The 18,261-nt window shown below is 40.5% G+C and overlaps 1 protein-coding gene across 1 annotated transcript in view; it reads left to right on the plus strand.

The window, feature by feature from the left end:
* Positions 1-212: 212 nt before the first annotated feature.
* LOC127610084 (serine/threonine-protein kinase 32C-like) overlaps positions 213-18,261 on the plus strand; it is a 55,686-nt gene continuing 37,637 nt past the window's right edge. Inside the window, exon 1 of the mRNA XM_052079812.1 lies at positions 213-653. Within this exon, the coding sequence (XP_051935772.1) occupies positions 572-653 (82 nt within the window). The 5' untranslated portion in view covers positions 213-571. The remainder of the gene's footprint in view (positions 654-18,261) is intronic.

An 18,261-nucleotide genomic window follows, 5' to 3' on the forward strand; every position in this document is an offset into this window, starting at 1 on the left:
TTCTTTTAAATATACATTATCTTAGTAGATCGGAATTTACACTTTTAATCAAACGTAATTAATTAAAACGACCATGTAGGGTCGTTCATGGTATTAATTCTCCTTGGCAATATCATAATTGTACATATTGCAATCCAAAAACTGAAAATGAACATAGATATTATTCTTAAAACTGAATCGTACAACTTCCGGCGGGGAAAGCACGTCTAGCTTAACTCAGCTCTCCGTCGGAGCCGGAGAGGATCGAGTAAAGTCCGAGTGGTTCCTCTCAGATTACGGAAGACAACCGAATACAATTGGCTAGACTATCGTGGCCGTGGAACTTGCTTGAACACATTTTCACGCCACCGCCGTTGCTCCCTTCTTTCTAGACAACAAAACGACGTAAACTCGCTCTGCATCTACATCAAATAATAGTAACAGTAGCGGTGTAAATAATAATTTAAAAAAATGAACAAAGGATTGGGTTTGCGTGAAATGTGTAACCAAATTCCTCCTGTTTAGCGTTTAGAGTCTCCCACTCTGAAGTGTAGTTTCCCTTCACGAAGCGAGGAATGCTATCTGGGCATCAATGTTTCACTGGGGAAAGTGGAAGAAGAGGATGGGAGCCAATAGTTCTTCAAAGAGACCCGTTTTTGACGAAAAGGAAGATGGTAAGTGATGACAAAATGCTAGAGAAGACTCCTTTCGGAGTTGTCGCTGATAGTGCCTGTTTGTCAATATTTATTTCCTTTACATCGGCTGTCATCGATCTGCTGATAATTAGCATTAGCTTGAGAGGTTGTTGCTGCCTACACGGGAGTTGTCCCAAGTTTCTTTAGAATGAAGAGAAACTGCTCACGTATTGTTTTGTTTCAGAATAATGGCGTTCTGTTTTCCTCTCTGTATATATAATGAAAAGTGCAGCATAACATCCACTCTCCAGACAATGAAAAATATGCTTGAATCAACCCTTTGAGAGAGGAACTATTGGAAGACAGAGAGTTAAGTGTATAATTAAGGCAAGATTAGTGTCATGCATGGAAGTAATGTTATTCATGATGGCTTGTCAGTGAGAAAAATAAGCCTCTCTGAGGTCCACTGCTGAATCTTGATGATAAAGTACAGAGCTTCAGTGTTCGAGGGAGTTAAAGGGACAACTTGAGTAAATGAGGTCATTTCACCACAGGGACATGGTCATGTTGCCTCCAAAGCTTCCATAACTGCTTGAAGAAATAACCCATTTGCTAGTCATCATTATTAACTGTAAGTCAATATCCCAAATACATATTTTTACATTCCTAATGGTGATGAAAGTGCAAAAAGAAGTTAACTGCGTTTTTAAATGTGAAACGATAAAGATGCCACGCTGTCATTCCCAAGAATTTTCCTTTTTCCCCGGGTCACATGCAATTCCTAGCACTGACAAAGAATGCAAAATTGAAGTCGCAGAATTTGTCAGCTGGAAGGCAGTATCAGAGAAGCTGGATGATGACTGTGTGAAAGAGAATACAATAAATATTCTCTAGTACGGACTCGTGTTTGCGCTGTCCAATTTGTCCTGATAACAGAAATTCCTCATTTAGGAAATGAGCATGGTACATGTCCTTTATAAACCTGCAAGTATGTTGACAAAATGCATGTGTAACAACACAATCAATAAAATACAAAATTATATTGTCCAAAAACTGTTTATATAACAAAAACTGCAATACAGGTGTATCCCAAAAAAATCACAACAGTAAAATACATACAGTATTTTAATGTTTATTTTTTTTTTGTTTTGGGAAAAAAAATGTTTTTTGGATTGTTTTGTTGGATGCATTCTTTGGTTTATGACAATGTTTGCCTGCGTGTCATACAGTTTTCTTGCTAGTTGCAAGTAACTATCCCGTTGATCACTGATGTCTGGTAATTCTTGTGCATACTGAAGGATTTTTGTTGCCATTTGCATTGCTTCCTTGCTGGATGGTGGTTAATCACTGATCACTGATGTCTGGTAGTTCTTGTGCATACTGAAGGATTTTTGTTGCCATTTGCATTGCTTTCTTGCTGGATGGTGGCTTGTCATCAGGAGTTGAATCGATGCCTTGTTTTTTAAAGTTTCGTAAATTTGCGTCTTTCCAACTCCAAATGTCTGCTGGATCTTTTTAACTTTGTGTCCAGCGTGCTCAGATGGATGCATTTCACTCACTTCGCTCCAGTCGTTACAGTTCTTCTACGTTTCGATGCGATGATCTACACGACGTAAGTGAATAAAATTAAAATCATTCACAATTACAGTAAAATGCACTGCAATAAAAACCCACTTACACGTCGTCGTTTAGAATCTGATGATTGAAAAACGCGAAGTGAAAACTTTTTTCAGCGTCGGTCTTTTCCATCGCATCAGGTGGGCGTTGCGTGTATTTAAGCTCCCACGGCATTACACCTCCATCCGGGTTACGGGTTGTGGAATTTCCGCATACGCAACTTCCGGTAACACGTAATATCGTAGTCAAAATGTTAATGCATTTTTATTCCGGGTGAAAGGATATTCCTTTCTATAGCATTCCGGGGATGGGAATATTTACTGTAGCAGAGAACTGGGGTGTAAATTTGAACACATGAGACTCACATTGCACCCTGTTGTGTTGAAAGTGATTTTATGTCACACCACAGACTGGTGCGGGCATCGCTATGCATCTCATTTATCTTTTTCTGGAAGGTGTGTCGCTCGCGAATAAAAGCCATTCTTCATGTTACCACTCTGCAAATTTTTCGTAATCTCATTTTGTAAAAGGCCTGTGACGTATTGAAAAGTGCTGAGGTATTATTGGTGAATTTAAGATAAGATAAGATAAGAAAACCTTTATTAGTCTCACAATGGAGAAATTCCCAATTCACAGCAGCAAAGTTATGAAAGTAAGAAGTAGAACAACAAAATATAGGAGCTGCTGGAAAGGCAGCCACTCTCGCGGCGCCATTTTGAAGTCAAAATAACAAAAAAAACATAAGACAACACATAGGACACAGACAGTCGTTCAATCTTCACCAATTTTCTGCATACACTTTGTTGTCTGAAGCAGTTCTAGATGAAAGAGGAGAGGATCAAAGTGTCCTTTCTCCAGTGGATCAGAGACTTCATGCTGAAAATGTGCACACGTCTGCTACAAGCTAAGTTTTGAAAGCAAACACAAAGCTGTAGCATCCATTGACGAAAAGAGATTAGTTCACTTCTCCTGTCCCACGTAATCCGCTTCAAACTCCAAGCCGCGACTCCCAGCTCCAAATCCGCATCGGCACTCCGCGCCAACGCTCCTTTCTTCTCATCGTCGGCTCCTCAAGACCTCCATGCATCCAGCCGCAGACCGTTTAACAGCACCGATCTCTCCGCTGAACAAAGCGGGGCTGTGAAAAATGCTGCCCATTACAGGCGCAAGACACAAGCGCCCCGGGACTGTCCAGCAACGACAGTCAAATGGCGCCGACATTCCTCCAGTCAAAAACAGTGCTGGTATACCCATGCTGCCGAGAAGGCGCAACCACCAAGCACAGAGTCTCCTTCTTGATGAATGTCGTGGCCAAAAAATGCTGAAAAAGGTCCACATCAAGTCCACACGACGTAACAACAAACACAAAGTGACAAAATAAACACAAAAACAACAAAAAAAGCAAGGCTCATGAGAGGACTTGCTGACGGCTGCCTACTCAGACGGCTGCCTACTGACGGGCGCCATCTTGACTTCCCTCTGAATTCTAAGTTCATACAAGTGTAAAAAGGGGTTAACATCTGTACATTCAAAAATAACCAGACTTTTGGACTCACTCTTAAATCTCTTTACAAATGAAGGAGTCACTGTCATGCATGAAGAGGCAAATTGGTGTTTTGGTCCAATTTCTAGACGACGTAAGGGACATTCAATGTTTAGAGGGTCGAATTAGCTCTCCCAGGCTGAATTTATACTCCATGTGTCCAGTGACATTTTTTCCCTTCCTTTGCTGGCCAATTTATATTTGGTCATGGCATTACTGGAATCAGACTTCTTTCCAACGTTTCAATCAGAGGAATCAGATATCTGCCAGCAAGGGCTGGACGATTATAAAGAAAATTATCACCATTATTGGGATTGAATTGAAATCAGAATTAATAAAAAGATGATTCATTGATTTCAAATCTTCGTATTTATTCAACAACTGAAACTCAACTGCTCCAAACTATTATCATAGACTCATGCATTCATTCCTGCATGTTGAACATTATTCTTGAAGACAAACCTTTTTGTTTGTACTGTATATATTATTGCAACGTAATGCCAATGAAATTTTGCACATCATTGTTTTTGATAACTCCAACTTTTCGTTGTTCTGGAGTTATCTGTTTATTTATTTATTTATTTTTTTGTGTACAGGTCCGGGCCAACAATTTGGCCTTGGCAAAGATTTGTCTCTTGAGTGCTCTTGCTATTTCATTTGCTTTAATTAAAAGGGGTATATCAGCTTTGGAGGTTATTTTCTTTTCTCCTTGAAAACTTCAGAAGTGAGGATTCTGCACGTTGTCTCCTTTGTGAAGCAGCGGATTCTCTTTCATCCTGCACCGATAAGAAACAGTAAGAGGTGCAAAGTGTTGTTGATGCTGTCTTCCGTGCCTGCCTTTTAGGTCTATTGGAAATCTTTGAAAGAAGAGCATGTGATCTACATTGGGTAAGAAATAAAATCTTGGGTGCCAGTAGCTCATCCGAGCTTTCAATCCAGAGGGTCACAGTTTCAGTCTCTGAAAAAAAATAAAATAAAATAAAAAAAACGTTGCAATGACCGTAGTTATGTGAGAAATTCTGGCCTTCATCCTGACTGCTTTCAAGGTACCCCAGCAATGCACTGAACACCCCTACATCACTCTGACGTGGCTTGTTTTGTGTTTGTTGTTATTGTAACGTGTCCTTGGGTGTCTTGAAAGGCGCTTAAAATATATTATTATTATTATTGTTGCTTGATGGTTTATATACTGTAGAAGGTCTGGTACTCTGTGGTGTGCAACAAATACTGAAAATACACCAGAGCGTGAATTGAATCTCCCTTTAAGGTACAGGTGTCAAACTCCAGTCATCAAGGATCACTATCCTGCATATTTTAAATCGGGGGTGCCCATTACCTCGATCACGATCGTCCGGTAGCTTGTGGACTGGTCCCTCGTCGATCGCCAGTGCTGTCGAGGAAAACCCCCCCAAACATATTCTTGTCTCGATGCATGTTAGTAATATATTTTTTTGTGTTCATGCAAACTGGACCCTAATCATCCCATCAGTCTCACTTTCACAAAAAGTATTAAATAAAGGAAATAAAATAAAGCAGGTCATCTTTGAACCTAAAGTGGCACGTGACCTGCGTCACCGGAAGTTGTTAGCGCTCAGCAGTCTCCAGTTGCAGCTTGTGAGAAGAGCTGTTGTGGTTTATCTTTTATCACTATAATTATTCTCATTCAGAGTTTGTTTCATGTACAACTCACTGAGGGAACGGGCAAAGAATGGGAATCTGGAGGGCCGAGAGAAGCATTTCAAAACGCTACGCTTGAGCTACGATAGTTAACAGGCTGCAAAAGTGTGTCCCATGCCCCTGCGTCAGCCTGTTGCTCATCATGGCATGCGTGGGTAAGTTGCGTGTATGTGCTCGCGTGCGCTGCAATGGATCAATCGCGGGAGGTTGGTTGATTGAAAAGTAGATCTTCAATCAAAAAGGTTTGGGCACCCCTGTTAAAGATGTTTCCCTCCCTCCATTTGTATCAAAAATACTGGAGCATAGAGCAAACGTAATGAAGCCGTCAAGGTCAAGTCATTCCGAAAATTCTCCAGTGTGAAAAGAATAAAGGCATCTTCTAGTCTATTTCATTCTATTTTAAGAATGACTTGTACCGGGGTAGTATCGAAGCTGTAACAGGAGCTGTTTTAGTTTTTCTTTGCCTTTTTTTACATTACTTTGTCAAACGGATGCTCCCCCGCCCCCATCAATACTTTTGTCATAGATCACGTCACTTACCAGTGCAGGTTAAGAACTTTAAAATGCCACTTAAAAGATTGCCTGTATTGATAATAAAGGCGTTGTAATGTAAACAGTTTGACCGTGGAGCAGATCATTTTACATGGATGTCTAGAATGATTGGCATCCTGGATCAAATTGTGTTCAGTCTCAGAGGTTGTGCTGGACGCAGCTATATTACTACTTTGATTTTTTCCCCTTCAAATTATGTCATTGTCACCTTTTTATATAAATACTTGGTTAAGGTTTCAGCAACAATGTTGAACACATGCTAGTAAAATGGGAGGGAACACTTTTTATATTTTCTTGGTCAGAGCCAATTTGTGTTTTTTGACAGCTAATCTTGGATTTGTTTCATTACATTTTCTAAGAAAGTTGCCCGCAGTAGCTTTTGTATTGCTCCCTTGAATGGCCTACAGTGCATTGTTAAAACGCACATGTGATCAGGGTGATCTGTGTGTGTGTGTGTGTGTGTGTGTGTGTGTGTAGACTTAATTGTATTATTATTTGTGTATTTTTGATAGTCTTTGTTAAAGGCAAAGTTTCCACTTGTGTGGACAATAAGCTTCCATTCTTGGTTTTTGCACTTGTGCGCGCGTGCGTCTGCCTGAATGTCTGAGTGTGCGTGACTGCTCTTCCCGTCAAGGATAAGTGTATGAGGCAATGAAAGCAGATTTTGTTGAGGATAAAGATAGCTGCAGAGCGATGGCTGATTACTTGCACTGAATGCTGAGACACTCACTTGCTTTCATCTCTGTTACAAATGCCCGGTTTCGGTACTTTTATTGGACTCCACTTCGTGGCTACCTGCAGCTCCTGGCCTCTTCCAGAGACCACCATAATTGGTCATAGCCGTGGAGTGCAATATGTGAGGAATACTGTCACAGTCCTATGGTAGTATTTTTAACAGTACATTTTCGTAGCATTGGTTTGCAAAAAACAAAAAAAAAAACAAAAAAAAGCATTTAGTGTTTAGTCAAGACAATTTGTGTTCACGAATAAGGACTTTTGACACTTTTTGCAAGTGTTTAATCCCTGCTCACAGATGTTGCGAATTTTATGTACCGAAATTCATTGTTGAAAGGAAGATTCATGAAAAGTCCTTTTGAATAAATGATTTAAAAAAAATACAATAAACCTGTAGCAAATGAGAAATACAGCTTTCGCCACCATCAAAGGTGACTCCCTCTGTCATTATGGGAAATTGTTCTGATATCAATGCTGTGAATGTGCATGAGTTGGAGCAAGGCATGCGAATAAACAACAGCAAAGGTGGCGAAAGAGGGTATTTTTCACAATTTATCGCCACTTTGTTGTCAACGTCGACTTCCAATTTAAAGGTTTAACACCCACACCATAACAATCACACTAATAAATAAAAAGCAGCGTTGCTTGACTATAAGCCACTGACTTTAGCACAGGGCACATTACACAGCCAAACACCATTTAAAAGAGGAATATTTTTGTAATTTTTCCTCAAATTAAAAGTTTCCAAGGTTCTTAATAGCACATCCATGACATTGTTTTGCCAAAATATGACTGGTATCAAGACATACAGCACACTTTTGGACCACTTTCAAGGTGCGTAGAAATTAAGTGGCTTTCACGGGTGGCCTTGTTGAACTTGCCTATGTCAATTCAATTAAGGCTGAGTACACAAGTTAAGAGAATCGGACTGTTTTTGTCTCAATTTTGCCTCTTCCCTGGTCAAGGACATCAATCGCCTGACTAGCTAATGTCACACAGTCACACAATGTTGCTCCTGGTGATTATAGTTGAAAGAGCTATTGTATCAGTTTTTCAGAGACAGCAGATCATCCCGATGCAAAATTGATTTTGAATTTTTTTTTTTTTTTTCACTGATGTGTGCTCCCGCAGAGGCACAGGATTCGGACAAGTGGCAAGTTGAAAACGGTATGGACAGCGAAATATCCACATGGATTCTTCACCATTTGCTATCTTGACTTTTTCACCTGTAAGGAGCAAGTGTCTACCATTGCGGTGTTCAGTTAATTGTAGTTGACAGTTCTATCAGGCTGTTGGGGGCATTTTGACTTTCCAGAGAAATATTTTGCTTCTTTCAGGCTATCTCAAATCCATGTGCACTGCTGCAATTACAGTAGTACTGTAGATTCATCGAAAAAAAAAAAAAAGAAGACAAGCAGCAGTTGTGCCAATTCCTCCAAGAGGAACCTGAATTGGACTGTTGGTAAATTTTTGGCAGTGACCTGAATGCAAGTGGGGAGCAATTACTAAATCATCAAGAGTCACAAATTGTACTCGTATTCATTACGTAGAGTGTGCGGATGCAAATGTGACTGTATTTGTGGAAGTACTGGTCTCTTTTTTTCCATCCGTGTCATTTTCATGTCAGTTAGCTAGAATAATCCTCTTTGTGTCCACTGACTCAACCAAAAATAATATACAATTATTATATATAGTCAATTCAACAATATTCATACGTTGGTGAAATTATCTTTTATTTATTTATTTATTTATTAATTAATTATTGTTGTCTGGTTTTTTTGGGGGGGGGTGAATGAGCAATTACACAAGTGGCAAAAGATTCAAAGAGAGATGAATGAAGATATAAGTTGCCAAGCAGTTCACCTTTCTGCATGAAAGACCTTGGCTTGAATACTTTCGTGAGGGAGTGGGCAGTTTTTATTTATTTATTTTTGGTCACACGTGTTCATTTCACTTGTTCAGGCTTTGTTGCAGACTTGGCTCCTGAATTTAGAAGCCTGCCACAGAAAATTACAGAAGAAGCCAGCCTGATTTGTCCCAAGTGGGCCAGACTTTTTGACAGTGATAGAGGATGAACTGATATGACTGCTTACTCCCGGCCCATAATTAGGTATTACAAAGTAATTAATAATGCTTTCCCTGAACGTTTTTCAGTACTGTAGCTAAGGAATGCCAACACAATCTACTTCCAGTACATTGGGCAGGTTGTTTGAAATATTACAATATTTCATCTTAGCCTTTCGTTTTAATGTTAATAAGAATAATTTAATTGGATGTTAGTAGTTAAATACTGTATGTGAGGAAAAAGGCATTATCCAAGTATGGAAATCTTTTCACTTGCAATGAAATAGGAGCATTGCCATTTAACAGTGCTGTCCATGTGAAACAAGGTTGGAGGAAGGTGACTGTGCTCTTTACATCGCTGCTAGAGGACAAGGCAGACCCGCCAGTCCGTGGCTTCGCCTCCTTCCATCTTTTTCTTTGTTTGAGTTCACTTTGGTTGCACTTGCTTCCACGTTTGTTTATGAGTGTACATGTGTGGAATATGTTTTTTTCTTTAATAATATCAAGAAAGTAAATAAGCATGCACTTCAACACAAAATGCAATAACAAGGTTGCTGTAAGACCCATGTTTACATGCTGTAATCACATTTGTCTCCTTCTCTAACCAGATTTTGCTAAACTCGGGCTTTAAATTCGATTATTTTAGATCCAGGGGATGCAGAAGCACCACTAATATTTTTTATTTGATCATGTTGCTTATGAAAAGCTCCAGTCTGAAGTCCTCTTGACGTTGACTTGCTTCTGTTGAAGCTTTCACTTCATTCGAGGGGTTCCTTCTACCATTTCCCATCTCTAGTAAATCAGAGTGGCATACACCACTAAAACCTATTTTAATAATTTGAAAATCAGTTCTCTCAGATACCTATTGCACCCTTGAATAATTTCTATGCAAATTATTTGTGTTAGAGGACTGTTAAAAATGTTGCTATATATAGGCTAAACTTAGATCAACCGATAAATCGAGACTTTGCCTTCCGGCTCAGCTTCCTCTAAATCGGAATCAACCAATACAATGTCTCCATAACTGCAAACGCCGCCTGTTGCTCTCTCGCACCATCCCCACCTCAGTCGTGAACAGGAACCCAAGATAGTTGAACTCATCCACTTGGGGCAGAATCTCATCCCTGACCTGGACAGGGCATTGCACCCTTTTCCGACTCAGCACCATGGTCTCAGATTTGTCGGTGCTGATTTTCATTCCAACTGCTTCACACTCGGCTGCGAACCTCAGAAGCCAACAGTACCAGATCATCTGCAAAAAGGACAGATGTACTAAACCGCGAAACCGGACCCCCTCAACACTTCGGTTGTGGCTAGAAATACTTCCAATAAATGTTTTAAACAGAATTGGTGACAGAGTGTAGCCCTGGCAGAAGCCGACCTTTCTAGAAACTACCGTATTTTCACGACTATTCGACGGACCGTACGGTTGGGCGCAGTCTCATTAATGGGTGACATTTCTGTATTTTACACATAGACAAACCGCACTGTCTTAATGGGCGCAGTTTTACAGTGGTAAAACATACGCCAGCTTAAACATACGGCATGCATGCGCGCACGCTAACGCGTTAGCTTGAAGCATACGGTAGCATGCCAAGACATACAGATACAAGCTAAAAACACGTTTTTAAAAAGGCAACGAAAGCAGAACTGAGTTCAAGTGTATTTTATTTAGTCATCGTACAATGTTCTCACGTTTTTCGATCAATCATCACCCAGAAAATCCATCAAAGTCCTCATCCTCTGTATCAGAAGCAGAGGACTGCACATCCCAGTTGTCATTGAACGCATCACATGCTAAAGTGTGAGTTGCTACGCATTGCAGAGCGGAAAGAAGGAGCAGCAACAGCAAAGTCAACATTTCTCTCGTGTGAAGCTTTCCCACATTTGAAAGTAAAGAACAGAGCGAAACATGGTAGCAGCGCGTGTGTGTATAGAAAGAATTGAACAATTGTGCAAGTTCCGTAATCCATCAAAAACACCGCGTTCCCTCTCGTTGTTGCGTATTGTGGCGTAACTCGCCCAGCGCTGCCTCTCACTCTTTGTGAAGTTGTGTTTGCCATCGATCATCCATTGTTCCCATGCCGTTCGCAACTTTACTTTGAACGCCCGGTTGATGCCGATGTCCAGCGGTTGGAGTTCTTTAGTCAAGCCTCCGGGAATAACGGCAAGCTCAGAGTTCATTTGCTTGACTTGGTTTTTCACCGCTGCTGTGAGATGGGCACGCATGCCAAAAGCATAACCGGTGGCTTTAAGTTTGAACTGAGCTTCGTAGGCGTGTCTCCTTGTCAAATTTATTTTCAGGGGTTCTTAGAAACCAAAACCGGAGTTGTTTTGCAACAATGCACATTGCCACACTCTATACAGGTGTTGGTACCTGCTTGTGGCGTCCCTTTAGCGTCCACTTACATGCCCACCCTTCACCCATTGGCGGACTGCTCCCCAAGCATGCCTGTCCTCTCTCTCTCTCTCTCTCTCTCTCTCTCTCTCCCTCTTCATATATGTATATATACACGCCCACCCTTCCCAGATTGGCCGACTTCTTTCCCGCTTGCCTGGCCACAGTCACTTCTGCCTTTTCTCTATATAAACAGCGTGTCGGCTGTCAGTCAGATTTTGGAACTCAGCGCATACAAAAGACGCTCCGCACCATAAGGCATCCTGTCCATTTTGGAGAAAATTTAAGACTTTTAATGGCGCCTTATATAATATATATAATATATATATATAATAATACGAAGTCGTGAAAATACGGTAATTCAACTTACTGCCGGCAATGCAGATCAAACTCTTGCATAAATAGCTGGTGTCCACTGTAATTTTGGTTAGAAAGTTGGTTGACCACAGATAATGTGATTATTGTGTGTGTGTGTGTGTGTGTGCGTGTGTGTGTGTGTGTGTGTGTGTGTGTGTGTGTGTGTGTGTGTGTGTGTGTGCGTGTGCGTGTGTGCGTGTGCGCGTGTGCGTGTGTCATCTCATTTGTCGAGCAGAAACTATGAAATATATTTGGGATTATAAATGCTCACACAATGATCATAAAACCACATGGTGTTTTGCCCTGAGGGTTTCGCTCACCCTGAACATTCCTTTAGTTTTACTCTGATCTACCCTTGATGTAGATCTTCTCCTTTTTGTCCAATTATCACTGGAGATCCTTGACTGAAACTGTTGAACCCCAATGATAATGAGCTACTGTATGTAGTGCCGAAGAATATTTATGAGCCTTGTTTCGAGAGCCCAGTGACTGTGCTATAGTAGTGTTCAGAGAACAAAGGAAAGGGCGGCTTAGTGATAGTCGTGATTTAAGTAAACAGAATAATGAAAGATGGCTTTCAGCATCTGCAGAGATACTTTGTACAGAAATTATGGGATTGTTCTTGGTTGAGTAAATCTTAGATGCTGAAAGTCTTTGTTTCATGAGGAAACACCACCAGAACACCATCATCTTGAATGAACCCACTGAGAAGTGTGGCATGTTAAAATCCCCCCCCCCCCCCCCCCCCCCCCCATTAAAATTCTGTCTTGTAAAGGAACCACCTGAGAAACAGAGCGGGATCTGCCTATCAATGAAGCCTGCAACTAATGTGAAATATGTCAAGCCAAAATGTCCTTCATCACCATCCAAAGCATGTGCAACTACCGATAAGTATTCCCGGGATTCAGGATGCAGTGAACGTTAAAGATCAGTGGAAGGTCACAGTGCTCATGTTTGGAGCACTTTAATGGCATATTTAAAGTGGCGAGAGATTCCCTGCAGCAAATGGAAGTTAATTTGTTTGTGATATCGTTACTACATAATACATCCACCTTAGTAAAGCTCAGATCCAGCGGTCGGTTAACTACAACGGGCTGTTAAATATGTCTTGGTGGTGTATTAAAATATAAAGTTCCCACACAGAGGAAATAGCTGCAACTTGGTTTTGTTTGTGTTATAATCCTTGTTGATACTCATGACGCGCACACTCCAATGTGGGTGGCTACTGAAAAACTTTCAACTAATGTCTTGAAAACGTCCCCCTGCAATGTGGCTTCTTTTCTCTCAAGGCTGTGCATTTCTGCTTTGGTTTTATGCAGTATGCATGTCTCTCTTACGTGGGCTGATATGGTAGTGCTTAGAATTTGATTAACATGTGCTTTATCAAAAGGCAGAACTGGAGGGTGTTCATTCAAGGAGGAGGTTGGATTACTTTCCACTGGACTTTATCTATACAGTTAGTTTTCATTTCAGTGATACGAGTATCATGGCTGGCTCACAATGTTCTGTGCTTTAACAATTCAGAGTTGACTTAAGCCACTTTTACGTGGCATTCCTGGCAGATTGGCACATCAGAGACACAGCAGTTGAGCAATGATTTATTCTAATGTGCCTTTCGGGGAGGACCCACTGAAGTGGCTTATTGCAGAGAATGTGCGTGCTTCGCTGCAGCAGAGACAGAATCCCCCTTTCAGATAATTAAATGCTTTCAAACGTCACAGTGACAGCGACAAATCCATTCAACACAAAAGGATGTGGATAGTAAGCCTTTGGTGTTACCTGTCAAATTTTGGTCACGTTAAACCTGGTTACTGTTGCACAACCTGGCTGCTATTCCTTTATTATTTCTGCCTTACACTTGTTCTTTTTATTTATTTTTTTAATCAGTGCCTGTGGTTTTGAATAAATACTTTTTAAACTAAAATGTGTTTGTATTTGTGTTTTCTTATTTTTGTGTTTGAATTTGCCTCTTTGGAAATGTTTTAAGACAAAAAATTTTTTTAGCTATGCACAATGTGAATGAAGAAAAACCAACCCTGTTCTTTGACACTGCTCAAGAGCAAATTTTAATCAGAGATGACTTTGTGTCACCAACTGTATTTGTTCACGTTGATTTCAAAAAAGTTTAATTTTTTTTTTGCACTTTAAGTTTTTGAAATGTTTCATTTTTGCACTTAAGTTTGACCTGTAAAACATTTCACAGTACGGATTTAACCAGTTGTAATTAATAACTTTAATGTTTCAGAAAAAAATTCCAACAGTTGCTCAATCGAACCTATCCATCCATCCATTTTCCGATCCGCTTATCTTCACAAGGGCAGTAGGCAAGGGACATCCTGAACTGGTTGCCAGCCAATTGCAGGGCACACACCGACAAACAGCCATCCACGCTCACACTCACACCTAGAGACAATTTTATAGTGTTCAATCAACATGTTTTTGGAATGTGGGAGGAAACCGGAGTAACCGGAGAAAACCCACACAGGCCCGGGGAGAACATGCAAACTCCACACAGGGAGGTCGAAGCTGGAATTGAACTCAGTACCTCTGCACTGTGAGGTCAACACGCTAACCTCAATGGAACTTAATTCATAAATGCGGAATCAATGCCAAAAATCATCTTCAGTTTATTTGCCTCTATGTTAACACAAGTAAACAAATTTGTTCACTTGTGTTATCTAAAATAGAAAACCAATTTGACAGTGAGGCAGACATGCTAACGATGTTCTGATGTGCAACACAAGCAAACATGGGAATAAATAAAACCACACTTGGCAAAACACTCATTATTTTGCACTTAAGCTGCCGAGTAATATAAAGTTAGAAGTGAATAGGAGGTGGAACAATAGTACTCTTAATCCTAAAAATGGGATTGCAGACACATAATAACATCAAAGATATCAATTTGCCCCATTAGACGATGCTTTGGCCCCTTCACAGTCCTTGGTAGTGTTGGAGCACAGCTCAATGTACCAGCTGACAGGGGAACTGTAAACCTTGTCCAATTTATTGATTATGTAGGGATTCTGTTTTCGCAGTAGCCTCCTTAGAGTGAAATCGGAGGACACATAATGGACAATGTGATGATGTGGGTAGAAATTTAATTGACAGAATGCACACCGATGCTTCTGTTTTCGACAAGTAAATGACATGTTCTCAAAGCAAACCAAAGCTTGCTTTGTAGAATTATACAAAGACACATCCTGTTACTCTCAACATAATACCGTATCAGACTACAATTAACCTCCAAGTGTGTCTTTTTCAGTATTCCCTCACATTGCACGTCCCAACCTTTTGTTCCATTGCTTTAACCATCACTTTTATCCATCTGTGCACATCAGCAGTGTGGCGGTGCGCATGCGTGCGAGTTTCATTGTCATGTACATTGCATACGAAGGATATTGCACCTCAGAGGACATTGTCGTCAGGGTAGGCGAGGGAGGCAGTGCCTCACTGCTTCCCCCTGGTGGTGCTTTCCTTTTCCCTGCATGTGAATACTGTAATAAAGAACAACTTATAGTTACATTAAATTATGTTGCATTTTAGTTCTATGGTTTGTGCTTTCCAATTATTTTCCCTCTCAATCCAATAATTTCATTCATTTTTTTTTTTTCATTCATCTTCCGAACCGCTATATCCTCACTAGGGTTGCGGGGGGTGCTGGAGCCTATCCTAGCTGTCTTCAGGCAGTAGGCGGGGGACACCCTGAATTGATCGACAGCCAATCGCAGCGCACGATCAAATAATTTCTTTGATTTTATCATGAAAATAGCTGAATTTGCACATTTCCTGTTCAAATGCTTGGGAAGAGCAGCTGGTAGAGTCACATGAGTCATCGCTCCCTTTGTGCTTCACGTAAGCACGCATACACGCCGGCAATGAATGATGCTGGAAATCTTGGTGTTTCCTCATGAAATTGCCAATAATACTGTATACATTTGATCACATATGTAATTACATACGTTGACGTTCAACCATCTAATTTACTTGTTTTTAATATGACATTTACTCTTTCATAATGACCACAAAAATGACTCAAAGTGCACAGTGGAGTCCGGTATGTACGCATCCACAGTCAGCATAAAGCAGTGTTATGCTCCATGGCCCGATGTGTAGAAGAAGCCCAAAGACATACTTAATTAATCACGTCCAAAGTATTATACGCGTACATGGACGTAATCATGTACAAAAACATTCAAACTATGAGTGCATGGATGGAATCCTCTGTAATGATTTGCAGTTAACAATGCTGCTGATAATGTGCGGAGTGGTCGACAATGTAACAGAATTACCATAGCAATGACAATGTATGACACCAACCCACTATGATGTGGGCTCTCAGTGCTAGCCGGAATACATGGACCAATTGATAAGTGTTATTTCAAATTTGAGCTTTTCACACACTTTTCAGGTCAAAACTGTTGCGAAAACAGCCCCTTAACTCATTCAGTACCAGCTAATCCCGTACCAAGTCTTAAAAACATCTTTGGGAATGAATGAGTTAATTGAGATGTAGTTTTTCCAAGTAATTAAAAGTTCACTCAAAACATTTCAGAATATCATGTATGCCGTATCATGGGCTTCTTGCCAGTAGCAGCTCCTCCACAGGAGCCAATCTCCCACTGCGGAAGCCAGCGGAGCCCACTCAGCATATCACCCCGGTGTGTCAGCAGCTTTCTAACCCAACATGGGAAGATGTTGTTGTTTTGCGTTGTCTTTGATAGATGAAATCCTATTACGCACGCTGCATGCTGTTTGGTCTCGTCAGTCTTTTCTAAAGCGTCAACTAAAACCTCTGTAAACTGTTTCTCCAAATTCCTATTGTTTTGTTGAATTTAGGATCCCGTTGTTTCACAAGTACTTCTCAATAAATGTTGGGAAACACTGCTCTAAGAGAGCACCCTAATCAAGTCAAGTCACATTTATTTATATAGCTCTTAATCACAAACAGTCTCAATGAGATCCAACACGTGATTAAGTCAGCTCATGTTCCCTTTTATCATCACTACCAACCAGCGATCTGCAGGTGACATTTAAGGATTAATCATCTTTGATCAAAGGCCATACTGTACTTTCATTTTTTTTTTTGGTCTGTCAATGTTTTATCTAACATCAGCACTGTACTGTATTTTATGGACTATAAGCCACTATTTTTTCCCCCAAACATGTGATACATTTTATTTTTATAGTTTTTACTGATGAGCCACAAGCCATCAATACAGCAGATTCACCCATAGTCTCATCATATCTGACCAATGAAATTACTGAACGAGTCACAGTAGACCAGTGAAACTGTCCCTAGTCCACCCTCATACTGAATATTCATCAGAGATTTGCGATCGGAATGTGCACGCAGGCTGAGAGAGAGAAATATGGAAGTGCTGGGAGTGCGTAACGGTACATGGCTGTATAGGAGCGAATATTGTGGACATACTTTCCAAAGTACAAGTATGTAGTTGAACGAAAAGGGAACGAGTGGTGTAAATAAGGCAGTCTCAACAGTGCAACTCGCGATTCTCCGTTATTTTTTTTGTCGACTGACTTCAACCATCGTGTGGCAACAGAACACAGGACAGCAAGTCACCATGGAGCGACATCCCTTCACTGACTGATTGCATAAGGGTTCTAGCAAACGCGTAAAAAATGGTTTCCAATGGACACACTGCTGGATGGTGAAGCTCGTCTGTGAATTTGCCTCGTGTGACAATGAGAGATTTATAGAGGTTCTGCGGTGCCACTGTGTCATTAGCCGTGTTTGGTACTGTTTGGGGAAAAGAGATAATCTATTGATGTTATACTGTTGGTGAAAAAGTTAGATAAAAAAAATCCAAATGCATGACCTCATTCTTTGCAAATACCGTATGCCATATTCAAATTTAGAGACATGCGGCCAATGTGTGTAAAATGTGTTTTTATGTGTAAATTTAGCTTTTGCGGCTTTCAATCAAGTGTGTTTTGTTGTCCAGAAATGATGATAATTATTTAGGCTTTATGGGGACTACACACGATCATCATCAACTGCTTTTTTTCTGTGTTTACTTCACTTGATTAACATTCTCTGGCGAGTGATGCCATTTATAAAGGCCATTAGCAGTATACTCATGATTGAACGTAACTTCCATAAACACTTGAAGGATAGCAATAAAGGTAATTGAACCTCCTGTGCGGATGCTCTTTACGGACTCCTTTGATTGTCTTTTATGAATGGATGATCTCTGTCTTTTCATCATGCTCAGCTATCCTACTCCACTGGTCCACATTGCCTCCCACATCAGGGTGTGGCAACATGCAGCTCTGAGATGTTGTTTTTTTTTTTTTTTTAGTCCAGTTCAATTGTAACCTTTGCTTTGAGGTCTAAATTGTGGGAAAGAGCAGCACCTCGTTACCAATGTGCTTGCAAAATTTGATTTTTTTCTTTGTCAATATGCATGACAATCGACAAAAGTTGAATCAAGACAACTGGAGTTTGTTGGATTTGTCTTTTTTCTTTATTTCCCCAAAATCTTTCATTATTGCCTGTGACCTGGCTTGTTAGATGGCCTTCTTATGTTTTAATTCCCATCCGTCCGTCCGTCTATCCATTTTCTAATCCGTTTATCCTCACGAGGGCCGCGGGTGTTCTGGAGCCTATCTCAGCTGTTTTCGGGCATTAGGTGGTTGCCAGCCAATCTCAGGGACAATTTAGAGCTTTCATTTTCCTTACA

The sequence above is a fragment of the Hippocampus zosterae genome, chromosome 11 (assembly GCF_025434085.1).
Source record: "Hippocampus zosterae strain Florida chromosome 11, ASM2543408v3, whole genome shotgun sequence".
Lineage (NCBI taxonomy): Eukaryota > Metazoa > Chordata > Actinopteri > Syngnathiformes > Syngnathidae > Hippocampus > Hippocampus zosterae.